Source organism: Dendropsophus ebraccatus, chromosome 10 (genome assembly GCF_027789765.1).
Source record: "Dendropsophus ebraccatus isolate aDenEbr1 chromosome 10, aDenEbr1.pat, whole genome shotgun sequence".
Classification (NCBI taxonomy): Eukaryota; Metazoa; Chordata; class Amphibia; order Anura; family Hylidae; genus Dendropsophus; species Dendropsophus ebraccatus.
The window spans coordinates 36,658,280-36,682,651 of NC_091463.1; the positions used below are offsets into that span (position 1 = coordinate 36,658,280).

Here is a 24,372-nt window from a genome sequence, read left to right on the forward strand (position 1 = left end):
ATAGTAAGAACAGAAGGTGGGCATAGATGGATACTATAACACTATGGCAGAAGAATTAAAGGAACCGAGCAAAAAAGCAATGACGGGATGATGCATAGTGGAAGTGATGAGCAGTTTTGTGAAAAAGTTAGACAAAAGGATAGGAGAAGTCTGAGCAAAGTAAGAGCACAATCCGAGGGTTGTTCTCCCATCCAGCAGAGGATGGTTATGTATAGCAGACTACTACTTCATTAATAATAAACTAATGGGCAGAGAACAGCAGAATGTTCTTGGGTTGGTGCTGTGTTCTTATATAATTGGTATTACTGGGAATATTACTGGGCATTTTACAAATACTGATGTGAAATGATATTTCTGTATGCATATGTTTAATAACATATCCCAGACTGATGTAGTAATCTATTGCCTTATCTACAGTCCATATGAAACCGTATGACACCTATTATCAAACCCAGCAGACAGCCAAGAATCCCCAGGCATGAAATGAATGAGATACTGCCTACATGACACCTGTCGGCAAACACATACTCAAATGCAATGAAATACTGCCAACATCTTTACCTTGACATCATCTTTAGCTATTGCTATCTTATATAATGTTATAATAGCTTAAATAAGTGGTTGGCCCTAGGGAGCAAAGAGAATGATTCCCATATCTCCTCCTACATCATAAAAAGAGGAATAAGTGCAGTGTATTGCAGTATGTTATTATTATGAATCTCTGGATTATGTTGATGAGCAGTGTATATGCAAGGTAAGCCTGGGAGCCTTCAGATGTGGCGTGACGCCTCAGTCACTGATTGGCTGAGTGAGCTGTCCATTAACCAGGTTGTGATGTCAGCTCAGGTGGATATCTCGTAGCCCAGCGGGGGTCCTGGAGAGATGATCCATCGCTGCTCCATCGCTGCTCCTGCATTTGGGAAAAAACATACAGTGCAGTGGCATAGCTATCATAGAGGCAGGGAAGGCGGTTGCTATGGGGCCCCTGGAGGGAGGGGGCCCAGGGAAGATAACAGCCCCCTGTGTCCTTTTGCTTAACCCCTTATGCACTGCAGTGTGTAAGTGACCCACTGTTCTCTTACATGCTGAAACACAAAAAAGGGTTAATTTGCTAAAGACAATTAGCTCTCTGATAACCTCGTACCTCTGTTCTCTGAGCTCCTGCAGAGGTCAGGGGTTATCAGTGCAGGAGTAGTGAAGGAGAGAGCTATTTGTCTTCTGTATTAACCCTTTGTTTGTGTTGCAGTATGTAAGAGAACTGTCAGGATGGTATCTCTGCAGAGCATTATGCGCCCCTCGGCTCGTGCTGTTCGGCCGAGAAGGCACTGATTTTCTTGTATCCTGTTTCTGTGTTTTGTTTTGCTGTGTGTGAACTCTGGTTTATTGCTCACCTGGGTTGGGAGACACACCCGACTTCACCTGCTGAGTTCTGTCTGGCCATGTCATGGTTAATCTGTGTTTTGGTTCTGCTGTGACTGACAGGTCTTCCTGCCAGTGGATCTGTTTTGTTCTCAGCTGTCTGTGCTTGGAGATCAGGGGGATGGTCCAATTATGTTCTGGATCAGAACCCTGGCCTCCTATATAACAAACCTCAGTCTGGGATATCATTGCTGGTTATTGACTTAGTCTCTGCCTGCTTGTGGATTCTGTTTCTTTGCATCTCCTGACTACTGCTTTGTGTTCTGACTATCCTTGCTAGCTGCCTGCCCCTGACCATATCGCTTGTTTGCTGACTCTGATTATAGGATTGTGATTTTGTACTGTGCTGCCTGATTGTTGTGACCTGGACTGTCGACTATTCTTTATTGTGTTTTGTCTGTCTGTCTTGTCTTTGTGTCCCACCTAGCCAGTGCAGGGACTGCCGCCCAGTTGCTCGCCGCCATCTTAGGGCGGATTGTGGCAAGTAGGTAGAGGACAGTGGGCGGGGCTGAGCTTAGGGCTCACTGACTTGTCTTGCCCTGCTGTCCGGTTCCTAACAAGAACACTGGGTCACTTACACACTGCAGTAAATGAAGGGTTAAGCAAAAGGTAGTCTGCTCCTAAACCTTTGTAAATAACCATGAGGCTCCTAATAGGCTGTTATAGTTAAATATAGTGGATGGACAGGACAAGTAGACATTGGCTTTCTGCTCTGCCAGTCACTGTTGTGGCTGCACGCAGGATTCTGCCTCTGGCCACAAGAGCATTTTTTTTTTGCCCACATCACCGAGTATGTATGTATATATATATATATATATATATATATATAATAGTTTGTAGGGGAGGGGGGGCCAAGCTCTGAAAATGGCAACTTAGCCCAAATACCCTCAATGACTGCTGCAAAAACACATATGGCAGGTCACTAAGGGGTTAACAGGACTCCTCTACAGGGCTTATAACGTATCTAAATATGTCTCTAATTTCAGTGGATGACTGTTCCGCCTCATTTACTAATGTTGTGCAACACAAAAATGAACAGACTCGACACACGCGCCATAATGAACATATATACTGGACAAACCCTAATCTTTTGACAGGTTTGTATTCTAAAAATCTGCTATTTTTAGTGTGGCATGATGGTCAGGTTTTAGTTTTGTCACCGTCAGATTTACTAAGGGAATTAGACACATTAATAATTCTGTTGGTTTGTGTAGGGTTCGTGAAAGCCAAAAAATGTTAGTAAATCAGCCCCAATGACTCCATATGTACTTTCCAACAGCACGAGCATAGCAATGCGCAGAGATTATACCACTCAAAAGAAAGAAGAAGCCATACATGATTATGCCCTTGGTCTTACCATGTAACCCTCAGCATTCTGCTCATCCCAGGTAACAAGGTCTGGGGCCTGTGTCACCCATTAGGAAGGTTCAGCCGAGTCTGGTGGGCATAGGGTGGTGGGAAGACTGAAGTCAAAGGTCAATACACGGGCACAGGTGTTCTTCTTATTCTTCTTCTCATTCTTCTTACAAGTACTTTACCTCATCCTCCAACATGCCGGCAGAGCACAGTACTACATGGGTTGAGACTCTCACGGCATCCTCCTCTCTGCTACTCTATTCCGTATACTACTCAGCACAATACAACCATCACGACTATATCCTACACTGCACTTATCCTACAGATCTGGTCATACTATTATTAAGTGTCAATTGGGAACTTTGTCAACTCTGTTATCAAGTGTTTTACTTAAAGGAACTTTGTGCTACCTAGTCTGTATTACCTGCTGCACATTTACAAGTAGTAAACCACCTCAACTTTATTTCAAGAGTCTGTGATTATTCGCCACCACCGACACAGTACACACTCCGCAACCTTAGGACATTTTTCCCTTTCTGTGGGTGGCGGGTCCTACTATTCGGGAGGGTCATTATTCCACTCTGGCCATCCCTGACAACATCATCTGTAACATAAACCCAAGGGACCCAGTAGCCACCATAGGGGAAAAGGGTACAGTTGACCTGATAAACTCAAAAAAAGGCGTGTGACCAGCAGGCACTGGCGTCACGTGACAACCATAGGAGAAACTGGCAGTCTGCTGCCGCTACTCGCGTTGCAAAGGGCGACGCACAGCAGACTATGTCTATTGGATTTTTCAACCTGTTGAAAAACTACGATCATCCGACATTGTGCATGTCGGCGGATCGTGGTTTTTTAACTAATGTTAAAGATGAAGCCTGCAAAGGAGAAATCTAGTTAATACGCCATATATAAATAATATATGAAGAACATTAATGATGCTTCTCCTTATGTACACACACGTAACAGCTTATCCTGAAACTATAGCTATGTTTTAATGTTGAACATAACATGTATTTTCATACAGTTGTGTGCTCTATGTCCCTGCACTACAAGTTACAGCCATCAGCTGAGATGTTACAGCCCACATGTAATACAGACATGCACTGCTAATAATAGTCGCAGCCATATATTATCAGGACCTGTCAGATGCGTTATAAATACCCAGGGGCCTGCAGCTCCATGGACTCCACCTACTGAGCTCCACAGAACAGATTGCTGCTGGTTAACAAATAGATGTAAACATGTAGAATCCACTGGGAAATAAATTATTTAGAAAATAAAAAAAACAAGAAGTGATGTGATTAGTTGACAATGAGACAAAACTTTTATTTCTTGTCTGTAAAAGTTGTTTAAGTTTTAAGTCACTAAGGTAATGAAAAGATATATAATGCTGTGTATGTGAAAGTAATTGTATCTGATAAGGAATCAATAGAAGAACGAATCTCCATTATTTAGTTACAAAAAGGAAAGTTCTACAATTCTTTAAGAAACTTTTAATTCCTCATCTTTGCAAGAATTTTTTTTTGCTGTGGGTGAATGGGAACACTGTACAATAAGCTGACCGTATGTTTGTAATATTAGCAGTAAGCCAATGTATACCACAGAGTACCCTAGCCAGATCCGCTGATCTCAATGGACTGAGTGTAGTCTGAAAGGGATTAAAGTGTTCAATCCATTTGTAATCCTTTACTGTTTGTGTGGGACTAAAAGCATGGCCGCCTGGGTATCTGAAAAGCAGTATGATTAGATACGGACCAAATGTAGTCACTGTTACACTATGTTGTTTCCACTGAAATCAATGGATATAGCACAGGCAGTCTGATATATGTCAGCATATCATTTGGCGAATTTTCTATAAATACCAAAATAGGAACAAACATGAGCAAGCCCATATTTATAATCAAAACTGCATCTAATACAGATCTATCCCTGCTCTCAGCTCAGATACAACTGTATCCAGTCTAGGCAATGCTCTGTAAGCTCCAGACTGCAACACGGTTGCAAATTAACAGATTTGTTTGTGTCGCTGCTGGAGATTACAACGCTCTGCTACCTTCACCAGCTCCAAAGACAATGAATAGAATGGTGGCACGCACATGCAAGTCACCACTCCATTCATACCGAGTCTGGGCCTTGTACTATAGTGTCCTTATAGTAATAATGCCTTCCCTGCTGTGCCCATACAGTAATAATGCCTTCCCAGCTGTGCCCCGATAGTAATAATGCCCCCTGCACTGTGCCCCAATAGTAATAATGCCCCCTGCACTGTACCCATATAGTAATAATGCCTTCCCTGCTGTGCTCCTATGGTAATAATGCCCCCTGTGCAAAGCCCATATAGTAATGATGCCTTCCCTGCTGTGCCCCCATAGTAATAATGCCCCCTGTGCTGTGCCCCCATAGTAATAATGCCCCCTGTGCTGTGCCCCCATACAGCATTAATGCCTTTCCTGCTGTGCACCCATAGTAAAATGCCACCTGCTGTGCCCCCATAGTAATAAAGTCCCCTGCTGTGGCCCCATAGGGCGGGGGGGTGGGTATGGTCAACTAAACTCTAATGTGTAATAATGCCTTTCCTGCTGTGCCCATATAGTAATAATGCCCCCTGCTGTGCCCCAACACATCACTGCGCCTACTGGAGAGATCCAGTGCTGCAGACATAGGGACATCAAGAGCTGCAGACAGCGAGGTCCTAGGAGAGGGCTAGGAGAGGGGACACAACCAATAACTCAGCTGAGCAGATAATACCACACGGGGGGGGGGGGGGGTTGCCACTTGAAGGTGCCACTAAACGGAACTGCATATGTACAGTACATAAAAAAAAAATATACATTTTTATATTTTGTCATACCAGCCACCTCTCGTCTACATATACAGGAAGGGAGGGGAGGGCTAAGCTGCAGTAATAGAACTCTTGCTGCAGTTAATCTCTAAAAAAAAGGGGAGGGGGTGGTCGGCCATGTTTTTCCATTACGCCCAACCCCCTATCACCATCGACATCATCTGTCAGCGGTTGTTCAGGAGGGCTCTATACACCTTAGATTGATGTGAGTGGTGGGTACGGTCAATTAAAGTCTGAGGTGTAAGGGGACCTAAAGAGCAACCAGGATAGAGTGGGTAGGTGATAAATGCTGTTGGTGGGAACCCTCTTTAGACTGGGATTCTATAGCAACTTTAGGTTGAACAATGGTTATGGAAAAATCACAAGCTACTGAAAATGTTGCACAACAATTGTTTCCTTAATGGAGTTGTGCTCTGAACACTATAGTCCTCCTCTCCACAGCCTACAATGAATGGTTACAGATAACAATAGGATACAATAAATTACACAGCACTTGGTAATAGAATAACTTTATTGTCTGATACGTAGCATTATTTTAATGAACCAAGATATGATATGTACACCATTACTGTTAACTGAGAATACCGCATTGATAGACAAGGCAAATTGTTATCTGCTACAAATACAATACAGATCTCTCCACTGCTGAATGCCTATGACTGCACTTTGTTCTATTCAGCTATAACAAGTCAGGAAATGTGATCTGCCACTGTCCTTTTCTTTTATCATATGATGGCTATGCACTAACTAAAAATAATGTCTCCTTCACGATTTCATCTGATCCCGTTTGTCAAAGAAGAATAAGTTTTGCTACAGACCAGGCACATGGCTGCTGCTGCCCGAGGTGACAAATCAATTGGTGCCATTTCACGCTTTCCATAAACTCCCATAAATATTTGTATAGCCGTAGTGTACACTAAAAACGGTGTAAACTCTAAGAGGCAAATATTGATGCTGGCATAATTATACTGTATCAGCAAAGCTGAAAACTCTGCAGGCATGTCCCCACACCATCTGCTGAAGGCATATGCCATGTACAGATGGATCACAATGGAAAGAGCGCTCCAATACTGTATATCTGGACCTTCAACCTGATAAAGCAGACACTGTGACTCTATACCATGTACTAGTTTGTCTCTCCAAATGGGTTATTGGCTGCGCACAAAACACAGGTCAAGTGTCATAGATATATAGGACCAAAGGTCTGATCCAGATGATTCATTATAAGCACCCAGTAGCGGCATACGGACTGTAAGAGGGGCATCATGGCATAGTGATCATTGTCACCTTTGTCCTAGAAGCTGAAACCACGATGAACAGATCATGACACAGTATTATGAACATTATAGCCTTCCTAGAAAATCAATTTGCTCATAACTATTGTGAGATTAGAAGACGCTACAAGTAGATGCGCTGCACACAAGCTCATCTATAGCAGACTTTCATTATCCATCATTCTCGTATAAAAAATTGTAGCTAGCGGTCGGTATTTAGGCCAGATGCCAGCTGTAAGTAAACGCTGGCCCGGCATACATTATATGAAGCCATACATATGTCTCCCTTATACCAGGAGCACTTCGTGACTGACAGATAGGGGATTGGTTGGCCTGCCTACCAGACCCATCTCATCTCTCGTAAATCACAGACCACATGATTTAGAAGAAAAGGCCACAGGAGATTTATTAATACATATTAACACTATTTACAAGTTAAATAATTAGAAAAAATACCTTAAATACAATATGTTATATTGTTCAAGAAGGAAAAACAACATTTTACTAATGTTACCCTGCAGGTCCCTGAAGGCATTTTACGTTCCTCCATTCCAAAATTGGAATAGCCACCTCATTCTAGATACCTTCAAAGGCCTCCCTCTACCAACACTGTTGTCATACCCACCAAGACAATGTTACAACTAGAAAGAAGGGAGGGTGGGACAACTTCTCTGGATTGGGTGGAAAAATAGGAACTTGCCCTTAAATGTCTTTCCTATACCCAAGCTTCCCCATCCATTCCTATTAGCACATCCTGCCTCCTATAATTCCCCTCCTGTTGTCCTTGCAGTTACACTGATTAACTCTTTGAGGACCAGGCCCAAAATGACCCAGTGGACCGCGCAAATTTTGATCTTTGCCCTATCGTTTTTCCCTCCTCCCCTTCTAAGAGCTCTAGCACTTTCAGTTTTCTATCTACAAGGCCATGTAATGGCTTATTTGTTACAGGAATAGTTGTACTTTGTAATGGCGTCTTTCATTCTCCCATAACATGTATGATGGAATCCCAAATATATTATTTATAAAGATATAAATAGGTGAAATCGTAAAAAAGAATGCAATATGGTAACGTTTGTGGGTTTCCTGTGTCTACGTAATGCACTATATGGTAAAAGTGACATGATACTATTACTCTATAGGTCAGCCTGAACACAACCATATGCAGGTTTACACAGATTCTCTAATGTTATATATATATATTTTTTTAATTAAATCCTTTTTTTAGCAATTAATTATTAATAATATGGGCCTTTTGTGACGCTTATAACAGTTTTATTTTTTCACCTACGGGGCTGCATGGGGTGTCATTTTTTCTGCCATGATCTCTATTTGTGAAGATCGGACGTTTTGATCACTTTTTATAATTTTTTTTTTATGTACACTTACACTTAAATGCCGCAGCCTTTAAGGAGTTATTGTCACGATGCAGCGCGATCGCTGCAGCGTGTCATTAACGGTGAGGTGCCGGCTGCTGATTGGTACGTCCAGGGTCGTCTGGGCACATACTTCCAGGACTTACTGGTCCGTCCTTGGTCGTCTAGGGGTTAAAGGGGTTGTCCAGCGAAAAATCTTTTTCTTTCAAATCAACTGATATCATAAAGTTATATAGATTTGTAATTTACTTCTATTAAAAAATCTCCAGTCTTCCCATACTTATTAGCTCCTATATGTCATGCAGGAAATGTGGTTTTATTTTCAGTCTGACACAGTGCTCTCTGCTGACATCTCTGGCTGAGAAGGAACTGTCCAGAGCAGGAGAGATTTTCTATGGGGATTCATACAAAACAGAGACAGAGTTCCTGTCTCGGCCAGAGATGTCAGCAGAGAGCACTGTGTCAGACAGAAAATAAAACAACATATCCTGCATGACATATAGGAGCTAATAAGTATGGGAATATTGGAGATTTTTTAATAGAAGTAAATTACAAATCGATATAACTTTCTAATATCAGTTGATTTTAAAGAAAAAGATTTTCGCTGGACAACCCCTTTAAAGTCGACCAAAACCACAGTTAGTGGCGGTTTCTGCAGACACTATAAGGTTATGGGGTTCACCCAAGTCTCCACGAAACCACTAAAGGGCTATCCTGCATCCAAAATCTCAAGAAAGTATGTGGTCAAAAGTGTGTGAATGCATAGCAAACAATCTGAGGCTACCCTCAAAGGTTATGCTGTGTATTTTGCAGGATATTATTTCTGAAAGTACACCATTTGCAGACATATTCTCATTGTACTCCAGTATCTTATGGATCTATAGTCCATGAACACAGAGCTTTGTACAAGCAGTAAGAAGCGGGGAACCAGTCTATCTTGCTCATATCTGGACATAATAACATAAGGGAAGGATGTCATACCTCTGCAAATAGATTTCTGCTGATTAGAGTGGTATAGGACACGGACAGCTCAACGTAAACAGTATAATGATGTATCAGTCAGCAGGAAGGATATTCCCACTCATACACAATAATGGGAATATAATTACCAGGAGAAAGATTGCAAAGGTAATTTTAGACCACAAACAGTGATATGTTCTGGTGTGCCACTAAATAATTAGATGGTTCTGTGGGGGTTAATTCTCTGCATAACCAGGTTGTGACTGACACCAACTAGATGAGTTGTGTATAAAAGAATCTGTCATCTCATTTTATGATACGTAGCAGATAGCAGGTAGTAAAAGGATTGTGTGATTACATATGATGGCATTAAGATATATGATCATGCATTTTCCCTAGGCTAGGGGATGTGTTAGATTATTGGGGGGTCTGACCTCTGGGACCCCTATGATCTCATGGTGCCCCAACTCTTTTTTCTTGAATAGAGTGCAGACTTATACATGCAACTTCCTTGTCTAAATAAATGCAATGGCGATGCGCATGTATGAATTGCTGCTCTGTGCAAAACAATGCTAGTCATGTTTCTATTGACTGGTGGCAGTGAGGGGTAACATGGCCCCTCTGCTGCCACCAGTGGCTGTGTCAGGAACTGCACGGCTTCAAAAACCCTGTAGTTCTTGGCACAACCCCTAATGGCACCAGAAGGGCCATGTTACCTCTCACTGCCACCAATGAAAACATGTAGGAAAAAAAGTTTACTTTTTTTTAAAGGAGTAGTGTGGCACTAGCTAAAATAATAAAATCACTTGTAAATATGCTGATATGGCCTACCATTATTTTGGTGCACTCCCGGGAGCCTGGTGACACCAATACTACCATCTGCACTTCCTGTTAGCTGGTGTGGCGTGCGCTGCCGATTTCCCACGGTGCAGCGCGCCTCACACGTCGTAGTCCCAGCCCTCCCTACCCTCCCACCTTATCTATATTCCACCCACCTCATTTCCTATGCCGCTCTTCTCCTAAACACTCCCCCCTCCCCTGTATTACCCACAAGTGACGTCAAATAGCGGGGCCGAGCTAGGGATGGAACTAGAGGCGGACACTGAACAGGGGACTGACGGCCTGGCCAGCCCCGAAAACGTCACGTGATAACGCGTTGACACAAAATGGCTCCTGGGTCTATGGGACGACGCACCAAAGAAATAATTTCAAACCCAACACTTCTGGCGGGGGGCGGGACAAGCAAGAAAGAGTAGAAGAAGACCGGACAGGTAATATATAAGTTATATAACTTTGTCATGTAGTGCTAGAGTCATATAAAAGCTTATTGCTGCACTTCCCCTTTAATAAAGTTATATAACTTTACAATATAAATGTAAAAAGAAATAATTTAATTAGGTTTTACCGGAATACCGTTTCAGCATACCTTCTTCTCTAAACCTAAGCCCAAACTAAAATCATGTCCATTGGTTCTGGAATGCAAAAGTTGTCTCTCATTTTTGTGACTATTTTACAAAGATTTGCAAATAATGTGGACAACATGCACTTCATCTTCAGGTCATAAAACTGTCCACGGCAGAAGTAACTTCTGGGATAGGGTGTAAACAGGAAACGGGAATCACATAAAATAACTATTTCATCATCTCTTCAGTTTGTTTCTTGTTCAAAGATATACCAATCTAATTTTTCCCTCATACATGTATATTTCTGACCTGTGACCTATTCCTGACTCGGTATACTGAATGTTGAATATTTGGAGTAATGTGCATGTGAAGCAGTAAATTCACAGCACAGAAAAGCTGTTATATCTTCCCATCAGTTTCCCTGTACATGACACCTCTAATGGACTGCTTCAAGTTTAGATCAATACTTTAGGTGTAAAATGCAGGAGGGGCGGCGTGCCACATAAGAGTCAATCTGTTGCCTCCTTCAACATCTGGCTGGGAAAAATATTATCACTTGCTCCCTGCCTTTATATGTAGTGTCTGGGTCTGTTAAAGAATGTATGACCTATGACTGCTATAGAGTTCTGACCAGTACAATGGCTCTTTTGCCTCTATTCCACATTAATCAGAAAAGTGTAGGAGCAACATTTACCTTTGTTATATGATGGATTATAATGGTTGTCACTTTTCGGCAGCCTACAGTATAAGTATTGGTGTAAAGGAATAGTACATCATGTAGATGATGCATGCAGTAAATATGGGCTGGCCATTGAAGCTAAAGGAAGAGCATGGAATTATTCCATACAGTGTATGGGGAGAGAGTTAGGAGAGGGATAAGGAATGGAGATAAATGATTTTTCCGAATTAAAGCCATGTTCACACAATGTATTAATTTTGTTAACAACAGCCGTTCCCTTATGTCCCACAGCGGCACAATAATGGGTATTCTTGCCCCTGTGAGCAAGGCAGGACAAAGGAACTTTTAATAGTACAAATAAAGTTTTATTAATTCAAATCATGGCACCTCCTCCCTCCAACATAAGAGGAGGCGGATCCCCACATCCAGTGAGTCTTTTTTTGTCCTTGTAGAAAGGCAGGACGTTTCCCTCCTCCCTCCCTAATTATTTTATTCTATGTTTATTTTGTTACCCTTGTGTGTGTTTAGGATGTCTGTTACCCTGCCGCTCTGCTCGTTAGCCTCTCTGTTCATCCTTTCTGCCGTCCGGTATGGTTTCTTCTGACCGGGCTGTGGAACGCATATTGCGTTCCAAAGACCGGAAGTGACGTCAATGACGTCATATCCGCCCCTCCTGCACTCCGAAACCGGAAGTAGGATGGCGTCCGTTCTCCGGGACAGAGTATGCAGGATGAGCATAATCCAGGTATTTTCTTCCTCTCTTCTACAGCTAGCTGGCGTTTTTTTTTTGTCTGTAATACAGGTTATATGTAGCGGACGTTTCCGGCTGGGGGCGGAGCTTAATTGGCGCCACTTGTAGTATTAAAACTCCAGTGGAGCATCATTATCTTGCTGTCTCTTGCTAGAGCCAGCTAGGGAGTGGAGAGCGCGTGTTTGTTTCTATACACTAAACCTGCTCCTCTATCTCAGTAAGTAGCGCGGTCTCTGCTTGCTCAGTCTGTTCTCCACCTGTATACTATACCATGTGTATTGTATTGCAGCCATGTCCAGGGATTCTGCCAGCCGCAAATCCTCCAATAAGAGGCATCATCTGGTATGTAGGCAGTGTGAAGTACCTCTGCCGGATGATAGTGAATTTACAACTTGTACATCATGCCGCCCTAAGATTCAGGTAGGACAAGAGATTTACTTTCTACTGAATTGTAAAGATTACTGCTGGATACCAGGTACAGAATATTTTTTATCTTAGGGTAAAGATGAACCTACCATTCAGGATGTTGTAATATGGGTCAGTTATCTTGTGCACAATTCTATCAATGGTTTAAAGGAATCTTTATCTCAGCCCAGGTACTAATAATCCTATAGAAATTATTTTTCCCTTTTTGGATCTGAGATAATTGAGGTTATTCCTCCTTAGGAAAAGACCAAGAAGAGAGAATTCCCCTCCCTCGGTATCCGTAGAGGGTTACAAAGTCTTAGACGAAGTCTACTCTGATTTTGATGAGGAAGAGAAAAAAGAAAAAGAGAAATTTCTTTTTAATCCTGAGGAAATTTCCAAGTTGATCAGACTTGTGCAGACTGTTACTCAGCCTGACCAGGAAGAGCCATCATCCTCTAAGAACTCTAGAGCCTTTGGTATAGATGACTTTATCTATGACCTTATTACCTCTGAATGGAAGAAACCTGACAAGGCTCCTTCTATTAGCAAAAGATTTTGGGCCTTGTTTCCCATTGATGAGGATCAATTCGAATCTTGGATTGATCCTCCTAAGGTGGAGATGGCCATAGCAAAATTATCAAAGAAAATAATTGTGCCCTCAGATGACGGGTCAAGCCTCAGAGATCCTATGGATCGTAGGGTCGAAGCTTCCCTGAAGAGAGCTTATTCTGCAGCTGTTGGTCAGACATCCATAGCTATATCTAACCATGAAGTTACCAAAGCTATGAAAATTTGGTTGGATAAGATCCAGGAGGATATAGACGCAGGAGTAGATAGAGATACCATCCTATCCTCCTTTAAAAAAATCAATTTAGCTATATGTCTGATTCTGCAGCCCATCAGGCCAGACTTGCTGCCCGATCTATGGCTTTATCGTCCGCTGCTAGGAGGGCCTTATGGCTACGTCTATGGCCAGGAGACAATCCATCAAAATTTAACATGTGTAATATGGAGTTTTCCACTGGGAGACTCTTTGGGTCAGAACTAGATACCCTGATGCTGGAACTCTCTGACAAGAAGGGCAAGTCTCTCCCTCCTGTCAGAAAGCCCTTTCGGTATAGAAGGGAAAGGTCGCCTCAAGGTGGCAGACAAAGTCGCTTTCGAAGCAGAGGTAGAGGGTATGGAGGCTACAGAAGGGGAGGTTCCTCTAAAAGAGGAAGATCCTCCCCAAAAGTTAAAGATTTCTGACTCCATCCTTCCGGTAGGGGGTCGCCTATCCCATTTTTTGCCCGAATGGGAGAAATTAATAAAGGATGTATGGGTATTAAACATCATCAGACGAGGTTATGTTCTTTCCTTAGATCCTCTGCCGCCGAGAAGGTTTCTCGTTTCCTCTTGTCTTTGTCCAGGGAAACAGAAGTTACTGGAACGGTCCATTCAGGAACTCATTCAACTATCGGCTGTAGAACTTGTTCCACCCGACGAGAAAGGTCAGGGAGTTTATTCACCGTTTTTTCTAGTACCCAAAACCTCGGGGAAAAACAGGTTAATAATAGATCTCAGATACCTAAACAAGTTTATGAATAAAAACAGTTTCTGGATGGAAACAATAAAGTCCGTAAAAATTATCCTAAACAGAGGAGAATTTATGGCGTCTCACGATTTAAAAGAAGCTTATTTTCATATTCCAATATACAAAGATCACAGGAAATTTCTCCGGATTGCTGTTTATATGGGGAATCAGATTCTTCACCTCCAATTCAAGGTTCTTCCTTTCGGGATAACATCAGCCCCATTCGTGTTCACCAAGGTAGTATCCTCAATAGTGGCAGTATTAAGGATGCAGAACATAAACATAATACCCTACCTAGATGACTGGCTTATCATAGCGCGGTCTCAGGAACACCTCAACTTAGATGTAACCTCCACATTAGACCTCCTCACCTCTCTAGGTTGGTTGGTCAATTGGGAGAAGTCAGATCTCATACCCTCCACAGTCAAAAGATACCTAGGGTTTATCATAAACTCTCAGGACATGAGACTATATCTCACTCCAGAAAGGAAGTGGAGAATCATGGAAGGATACCGGTTTCTGAGAACTCCTCGACTTGTTTCGCTCAGGACTCTGATGAGGTACCTAGGACTTCTATCCTCATCTGCAGAGGCGGTACCTTGGGCCCTTTGGCATCTGAGACCTCTACAATCGGAACTACTCCAGAAATGGAACAAGACAACTACTTCATTAGACAAGAGGATCAGGCTTTCTCTAGCAGTAAGGAAATCTCTAGAATGGTGGGCACAAGTAAAGGATGGAGCCAATATAGAAGAACCAAATTGGACAATTCTTACCACAGACGCCTCAGGTTCAGGATGGGGAGCTCATATAGAAGACAGGAGAATCCAGGGGAGATGGACTGGATCAGAAAGAACCCTCTCTTCAAACCAGCTGGAGTTGAGAGCCATATTCAACGCACTCATACGTCTCGCCCCTCAGATTCAGAATCAAGCAATCAAGTTAAGAACAGACAACATCTCCGCAGTATATTACCTAAACAAACAAGGTGGCACCAGATCCAAGGTACTCCTTGGAGAGGTGGGCAAGATTCTGAATTGGGCAGAAGTAAATCTGACCAGACTAACTGCAGTCCATATAAAGGGGACTCTGAATGTAGTGGCCGACAGACTCAGCCGGAATTTGGCAGTCCCAGGGGAATGGTCTCTGAACCCTGCGATATTCAGCCAGATAACCTCCACATGGGGTGTACCGGAGATAGACCTCATAGCAACACAAATCAATGCGAAAGTTCCCAAGTTCTGCTCTCTCTATCGGGAGGACGATCCAGTAGCAGTGGATGCGATGACAATACCGTGGAAATTCCAACTCGCATATATATTTCCACCGACGGCCATGATTCCGAGGGTGTTGCTAAAGATCAGACAAGACCAAGCTTCAGTTATAGCAATAATTCCATTCTGGCCGAAGAGGTCTTGGTTTACCCAGCTCTTGACAATGAGCAAAGGGACATATTGGAAACTGCCACTACAGCAGAACCTGGTGTCTCAGGGCACGCAGCTCTGCGAGAATCTGGGGTCTCTTCACTTGACAGCCTGGAGACTGATCAGTCCTTATTAAGGGCTAGAGGGTTCTCTAGCAGAGTAGTAGACACACTTTCTCATTCCAGAAGTGCTGCTACTAACAAATCTTATGCTAGAATTAGGAGAATCTTCCAATCTTGGTGTTCTCCCAAACAAATAGACCCCAGTAACCCTTCAGTCCCAGAGATCCTGGAATTCCTGCAATATGGGTTTGACAGAGGACTGTCTCCTAATACCCTGAAGGTCCAGTTAGCAGCCTTATCAGTTCATCTACAGAAGAGGCTCCTGCAGATTCAGGAAGTAAAGGGATTCATTAGGGCCATCATGAGAGTACGTCCTAGGGTCTGTAGACCTGTGAACCCGTGGGATTTATCTCTTGTCCTGAAGGCTTTAAGTAAAGAACCATTTGAGCCCTTGGAGTCAACATCCCTAAAAATGATTACTCTGAAGACCGTCTTCCTCTTGGCCATAACATCTGCCAAGAGGGTAGGAGAATTGCAAGCCCTTGCATCTAAAGAACCTTACACTATCTTCTTAGAGGATAAAGTCCTTTTAAAATTTTTGCCAAATTTTTCTCCTAAGTGTCCTTCTTTCAGTAACTTGAACCAAATGATTTCCATAGCTAAGTTACCTGTGGAACTAATTTCTGAGGATCCAGAATTGGCAAGCTTAGATGTCATCAGGTGTCTGCAAACTTACCTTGATAGAACCAAAGAATTCAGGAAGTCCGAAAATCTATTCATTTCTTTTATGGGGAAGAACAAAGGCAATAAAGCCTCCAAACCGTCTATTTCCAGATGGATTTCGGAATGCATCAATATCTGCCATACAGCCAGTGATCAAGATCCTCCAGAATTCACGAAGGCGCATTCCACCAGAGCAATGGCTGTCTCATGGGCAGAGAAAGCCCTTATACCTTTGGAACAGATTTGTTTAGCAGCAGCCTGGTCCACGCCTAAAACTTTTTTTAAGCACTACAGAATAGGAAGTGTTCTCCCAAACTTTTCTACCTCTGTTGTGAATTCAGCTTTTCAACAGTCCCACCCTTAGGGGTTTTGAAAGTACGTGTTAAATCCCCATTATTGTGCCGCTGTGGGACATAAGGTAAGGTTACATTTGATGGATAATGTGTTTTCTCTTAGTCCCATCAGTGGCACAACTTCCCGCCCTTTTTTTGTGGTTATTTCTTTCTTATGACTATATAAATGACTCACTGGATGTGGGGATCCGCCTCCTCTTATGTTGGAGGGAGGAGGTGCCATGATTTGAATTAATAAAACTTTATTTGTACTATTAAATGTTCCTTTGTCCTGCCTAGCTCACAGGGGCAAGAATACCCATTATTGTGCCGCTGATGGGACTAAGGGAAAACACATTATCCATCAAATGTAACCTTCTTTTCACTGAAAAGAACGTCCGTTGGTAATTAAATCAATACATTTGCACTGATTTCAATGCAACAACGACTGTAGTGTATACACAGTATACACTAAGGCCACAGTACAGCCACAGTATACACAACAGCGGTAGTGTATGCACAGTATACACTATGGGGGACATGTATCAAGGGGCGAATTTTATTTTTTTGGCGTTAAGTAGCCATTTGTGAATAATTTTATTCACAAATGGCCGTTTTGCAAATAAAATATTCACAAATCGTCACTTTACGCCCGTTACGCCAAGGGGGCGGGGAGGGGGCGTGGAGGGCGTTTTGTCTTGAAGATACGCAGAAAACCTACTTCAGCTCTGAGCTAACGTAGGTTTCCTGCCTTACGCACCGGCGTGCACGGGATTTATGTAGAGGCAGTCCGTCTCTACATAAATCTCCGTAGTGCCGGAGCTGCGGGGACATTTTTAAGTCCGGCGCAGAAAATGCCGGCCTTAATAAATGTCCCCCTATGTCAGCAGTAGCTTTACAAAGAGGAAAAAGATGTTTTATTCTGCCGCGTGAGACCGGAGAGGGGCATCAACTAGTCATCTGGGGGGGGAGCCGCACATGACTAGTCACTGTTCTCTGCATGTCAGCGCACAGGGGGAGATGATGGGCAGGCAGAGAGGCCACTAGTGGGTCTCCCTGCCTGTCAATCATCCTTGCACTGCGCACTCACAGGCAGCTCCCCAGATGACTAGTTGCTATCCCTCTCCTGGCCTAGCGTAACAAAACATTTTCTTCCCCTTTGTAAAGTCCCTTCTTCAGCCACCGCTGGTATGCTTCATGAGCTGCACAGTATATCTATACAATCTATACAATCATGCTGATTAGTTCCCTTTAAATGCATTCATTTTCAGTTATTGTTGATTTACCTTACACATCTGCTGGAAGTTTGTTCCAAACATCTACTACTCTTTCAGTAAAGTAATGTTTTCTCATCTTTCCTCCAACTAACCACAGATTGTGTCCCCTTGTTCTTGTGTTTTTAATAAAAAACTGAAGAACAAGAGGACCAATTTGCAACGACAGCCGTGATTAATACTAAACTTACCTTGAGCTGCAGTTAGAGGAAATGCCAGCTGGAGTGTATACACATGGGGGAAGATTTATGACAGGGTGTAAATATACACCTGGTGTAAACTGCCCACAGCAACCAATCACAGCTCAGCTTTCAGCTCTGGTAAAATATAAGAGGAGCTGTGATTGGTTGCTGTGGGCAGTTTACACCAGGTGTATATTTACACCCTTTCATAAATCTACCCCATAGTATTTACTCCGCCTGGGATCACTAGCGGCCACACAAAAAACTGACATGTCAGACATCCCTGACCGGTCACATAATGGATTGTGCGGCTCCAGTCGCACTCTCCATTGTGTACTGCAGTACTGGCCGGATGGTCTACATTTGTGCTGAATTGGGATGCGGGTGCATCCAGCCAGTACTGCAGTACTGGCCGGGATGATCTTCACTAACACCGGCCATCTGTGAACCGGCCGGGTAACAAAACGGCCGGTGTTTCACGATGTGTGAACATGGCCTTAGTCGGGAGAAAGATCGGAAGCAACGTGAGAAAATATTACTTTACAGAAAGAGTAGTAGATGCTTGGACAAGCTTCCAGCAGATGTGGTAGGTAAATCTACAATAACTGAATTTACACCTGCCTGGGATAACCATATATCTATATCTACTAAGATAATAAGGGTATGTTGACACTGAGAAAATGTGGTGGAATCCCGCCTGCCTCTCTCAAATGGCATATCTGTGGGAGGACCTGTGCACCTCCGCTCTCCGCTCAAAGAATTAACATGTCAATTCGCACAAGCACTCCCATAGAGACGACGTTTGACACTGAGGCAGCCAGGATAGGAATTCCGCCACATTTGCTCAGTGTAAACATACCCTAAGAAAGAAAATACTAAAGGGGCAGATGGTCCTTTTCTTCCAACAATCTTTTAGTTTTATTATTGCACTATACTTAGGGTAAAGACGCAAAAGCTATTGGCTGCATCTGCTGAATGACTGTTTAAGCCGGCCTATGACCAGATGGGCTGTAGATTAAACCACCAGGCAGATTTTCTGATGAATTTCACTCTGAACTAAGATAAGGGTAAAAGTAACTTTACTGTGCAAAGTCAGTATTAAACATGTGAGTAGTAGGCTTTTCACATTGATGTCATATATGTTATTTACACAATACTTGTGCCTTGAATTGAGCAAACAGTGGTACAGTATACATTTTATGGAGGTAAGCAGCCAGACATTGGAGGATTTTACTGAGTAGAGTAGTCATCTACAAGGAGACAATGTCACTGTCTGCAAGATGCCCTCACGGCAGAATCGGACTGACCCATCCGAATACCAGTCTGCCTTTGGGCCAGGACACAATACAGAAGAAAATTCCATTTGAAGCTCACATTAGAGGCATTTCCAGAAGTCTCTACTAAGAATTATCCTTATTGATGATACATCAAGAACAATGATAGCAACAAAGATAACAATTAATAGTGAATGTCCTACAGAAATGGAGGGTGGGCACTAAAAATCATTTCTTCTTTTGGGTCAATCCCATGCTGCTATACTTTGTTTTCCTAAAAGAAGAATTGTATTGTGCTTTTACAGGAATATTTAATTTGTTGACTTAGGGCCGGCTCCAGGTTTTTTGGGGCCCTCGAGCGACAGAGCCTCAGAGGGCCCCTCATCTATCCACTATGCACCCAATATCCACACACTATGCACAATCACCTAAGACACCACTAACAAACACCAACACACAAGGACAGACACTGACACACTCAGACGCTGACACACAGCACTTACAGCTCAGTCTTCTCCCTCTTTCTCTTTGTCGGGCTGCTCTCCACACTGTAAGGTTGAGGACCTTCGGGTCATGTGATCAGGTCCTTAACCCTTTTCTCTTTTCTCCTCTGTCTTCTGATGTTCAGCCCACTCACCCTGCACTACAGTAAGCAGGCTCAACATTAGAACACTGGGTCCCCCCTGAGCCCCTAGAGGCCCTGTGGGCCACTGCACTTGTCTGGGTAAGCCCTGTGTTAACGCCTGTTTTGACTAGTAGAGATGAGCACAACCCAATCGTTTGGCATTTGAATACCAGTGGCTGATAAAGTTGGATGCAAAGAGTCTGGGAAAACATGAATACATATGGGGTTATCTATGTTTTACAGGACTTTTGGGGCTGCATCCAACTTCTTCAGCCACCAATATTCAAATGCCAAACAATCGGGTTGTGCTCATCTCTACTGGCTAACAATAGTCATGCTACACTATAGATACAAAGATGTGTCAATATGTTTTTACTATAGACACCATCATAGTATTACAGCGGAGTATGCAAAGGACCCATACACATAAATCGTCCACTTTAACATTCTTTAGAATAACTCTTTGATCAAATATCTAATCAAATAGCATTGTTTTCAGGCTGAAAGTGGGAAGAATCTGTTATCGCAAAACAGAAGTCGGAGCATTGTTTTAGAAACTAGATATTATTCTATTGCCAAAGATAACAGGCTGGAAAGTCATTGTGTTGGGCAGCTGAATTATATGACATCAAACAAAATTGAATCTCCATTTGAAAAAGAACTCTTGATAACAGAAAACCTTTATCCCATGTCAATCTTCTATTTGCTGCCTGTCACTTTCTATAAGATTTTCAGGGAATTTCTAGGTTTCACTTAACATGAGTGATGCTCTCAGGATTGTATTAACCTTAAGACAATTCAATGCATAGAGAACAGGAATATGAATTTTACTGATTCGCAGGAACAAACGGAATACATGAACACCCCCCATACATTACATGGTTGCCTCCTATGGTCCGTTAATGCTAAGAATTATACTAAGTGAAAAAAAAAGACAACATGATAATAGGAAAAATCTGTTGCAATGTAAATGTAATAGAAGCAGAATACATTTTCAGCACTGTCGTATATTGCTATTGAATTTTGATGTAAAAGTAACTGAACGGGAAAATCCACCTCGGAGCCTCTTCAAAGAATACAATTGGGAATTGTTTAAACAGTAATGTTGTTACCAGGAATCTTCCCTTTAGCCAAGGGAGTGATCAAATCCACCACAACGCTACAGTGTCTCTATACCCAAATAGGCAGAGATCTATCAATCAAGGCTGGTGGGTTATACAGATTTGAAAATTACTTCTATTTAAAAATGTCAAACCTTCCAGTACTTATCAGCTGCCGTATGCCCTTTTCTCTTAAGTCTGACACAGTGCTCCCTGCTGCCATCTCTGTCGGAGACTGCTACTGCTAGGGATTTGCTACTGCTCTGGACATTTCCTGTCTCGGACAGAGAGGGCAGCAGAGAGCACTGTGTCAGACTGGAAAGAAAACACCACTTCCTTCAGGACATACAGCAGCTGATAAGTACTGGAAGGCTTGATTTTTTTAAATAAAAGCAATTTACAAATCTGTATAACTTTCTGATACCAGTTGATTTAAAACCATCTATTTTCCTCTTTAGGAACAACATATCAGAAAATTATACTTTACATTATGAGGATCTGACATCCAAAGATGCCCTAAATATAATTCTATATAATATAAAAGCATCTGCTATCCATTCGTTGTAATACATTTTCTTAGCGTGTGCTGTTTACAGTCAGTATTCCTGATCAGAGCTTAGAGCATTAGAACATAAGTATAAATTAGATCCCTTAATATGGAACTAATTACAATTCTAAATTAGTGACAATAGTAGTAATATACACCCTATATTTATTGAGTGAAAATGCTTGCAACCCTCTAAATATACAGTAGCTATGGCTATTATTATAACTGAATGTTAATTTTTTATTTTTTATTTATTTCTGGTGTTTAAAAAAACTTTTAACCAATGCACCCCCATCTGCAAAGAATATTGGTATCTAGAATATTATGAGTTACTTGGTGCAATATAAATGCTTTTATATTGGTTTAATACGTATAGGCAGAATAGTATGGGGATAATGAAATTCAATGTTCTCCATAAACTCTTCAGGAAATACACACCACTCAATAAATACATAGAACCACATTATCTGACAATTTCCTCTGCAATGCAGAATGACAAGAGATTACTCTTCATCAACACAAACATCACATATATTAACCTACTAGTCATCATAAGGGGAAAAATACATTTATATCTGGTTCCTGGAAATCTGGAAGCCAGCAAATTTTGGGTAGCAAGTAAATAGTTCATGACTTTGATGTATTGGAACTGTATGGATTTAAAAGAAGCCAAATTATGATGTGTGTAATGTGATTGTGATCACAGCCCGTCTGGTCTGAACCTACACATGAGCTGCTATAACAAAGTGCTGGAAAAGTTAATGCTGTCTACTTTCGAGAGAAGTCAGAACACACAGTGCATCCAAGTTGCTGTGTATGGTTGAGAATAGCCACACATTAGTAAGGGTGCCCATGCCGATCTTTGCCCACAACTGGACCATGGAGCAATGGAAGAAGTTGGTCTGGTCCAAAAAATCATGTCTTAATCACATGGACCTGGCAAAGCTTACCCAAGGAAGAGATGGCACTATGGGCAGAAGACATCTGCAACAGGCAGTATGATTCTCTGGGCAATATTCAGCTTGAGTCCTGGCATTCTTGTAAAATATTGTAGGTGCCACCTACCTAAATCTTATAGACCCCGTTATGGCCGTAGTAATGCCTAATGGCAGTGTAATCTCTCAGGAGGTTAATGCATCCTGCCACTTAGCTAAAATTCTTCATTAATGATTTAAGGAACATAATAAAAAGTTTAAAAAGCAGCCCACCCCACCCCTTATCTAAAAACGATTGGACATCTGTAGAAGCACTGGAGATGGAGATAGAACATCACAACTTACAGGACCTAAAGTATCTGCTGCACACACTTTAGTGCCGGATACCAAAGGACTCCTTCAAAGATTTCAAAGATCTTGCCGTGTCCATACTTTGATAAGTCACGACTGTTTTAACGGCACAAGCGGGACCCACACAACATTAGGCAGGTGGTCTTAATGTTATGGCTGATTGGTGTACATGTCTCCTAAACCCAGCATGAGAATGACATTAGCACCTGGCACCTAATTAGGCGATTGTGAGAGAGTGGGAGATAATGGGATCAGACATAATCAGGACCCTTCATATTGCTACCTTAGATGGGGCTCTTCATATATATCAGTGATTATCTCTTTTCATATGTCACTAGTAATTAAATATACTGAGACCAAGCTAAGTACATCTACGTGCACCAGCTATACTATGGATCCCAACCACCCTGAGGCACCCCCTGTTTCATCCGGGTGCGTGTGTGATTTACGTTAGCGAGAAGCCTCACAGTTGGAAATGTTCTGAAACATTGGCCTATGAAGCGGAAAGCACAGGTGCATGACCTCCATGAAATCACACTTTCCAGATGCGTCATATACAATGTCCACTTCATCTAGCTGTATTTTCTGTACACAATAGCATATAGATTATAGCAGCTGGATGGCAGTCTTTATTAAAGTGGTTTAGTCATAAAGTATAAAAAAGTTGTACGAAACCCAGTTAACCCACCAGCTTCTCCTATACAGAAGATGCATGTGACTCACAATGGTGGTGGTACGATATACAAGGTTATTGGGTACGGTACAATCATATCCAAGATTGTCATATTAACCTATGCCAGTCACTTCATTTATATACGTTTTTATCATGTACATATCGGATAGGAATACACATAATATATGAATTTATGCAGTATTTTAAGATTTATATTAAGAATCTGACAATATAAAGGACAATCTTTCAAAGAGCTTACTGCCTATTGAAGTTAAGTAATCTATCCTTTTATATAAAGTCTACAGTACATATAGAAAGAGTGACATCATCCAATGAAGAGCCAGGGATTAGCTGAGCACTCTAAGTCATTACAAGTAGGTAAGTAATGTTGTAGAACTTACCTGTGACTGCAAAGAGCAGAGAAGCAAGAGCGAGCTGGAGAAGCATCCTTATGTCCCTGTGTGCGCTGCCAGAGACTGAACTCCTAGATTGTAGGGAATAGAAGAGAGGAAGGAGGAGGTGCGGGGAGGCTCCAAGCAGAACCTTCTCCAACACTCAGCTCTCACAATACACAGAGCACCGAGCAGCACCTGTATATTGCAGCTACTATAAGCATTATCACTATTGATGATTCTGTACTCAGCACTTTATAGATGGAAGGTCAAGGATAATGGCTGCTACTAGTGTAGGTTAGTGTTGGTTTACATTGAGTGCATGTGACTAATTTACCATTGAGATTTATTTATAAATACTTAAATGAGTATTCCGTAATAACCATAAATACGGTACATGTGCAGCCTATAAAAAGGTATATAGTATATATGGAGAG

General features: G+C 42.1%; 1 protein-coding gene across 3 annotated transcripts in view; it reads right to left on the reverse strand.

Moving 5' to 3' along the window:
• LOC138766232 (relaxin receptor 1-like) overlaps positions 1–24,002 on the reverse strand; it is a 194,877-nt gene extending 170,875 nt beyond the window's left edge. For all 3 annotated transcript variants that reach the window (XM_069943654.1, XM_069943656.1, XM_069943655.1), the window contains exon 1: positions 23,945–24,002. In XM_069943654.1, coding sequence (XP_069799755.1) covers positions 23,945–23,990 — 46 coding nt within the window. In that variant the 5' untranslated portion in view covers positions 23,991–24,002. The remainder of the gene's footprint in view (positions 1–23,944) is intronic.
• Positions 24,003–24,372: the final 370 nt, after the last annotated feature.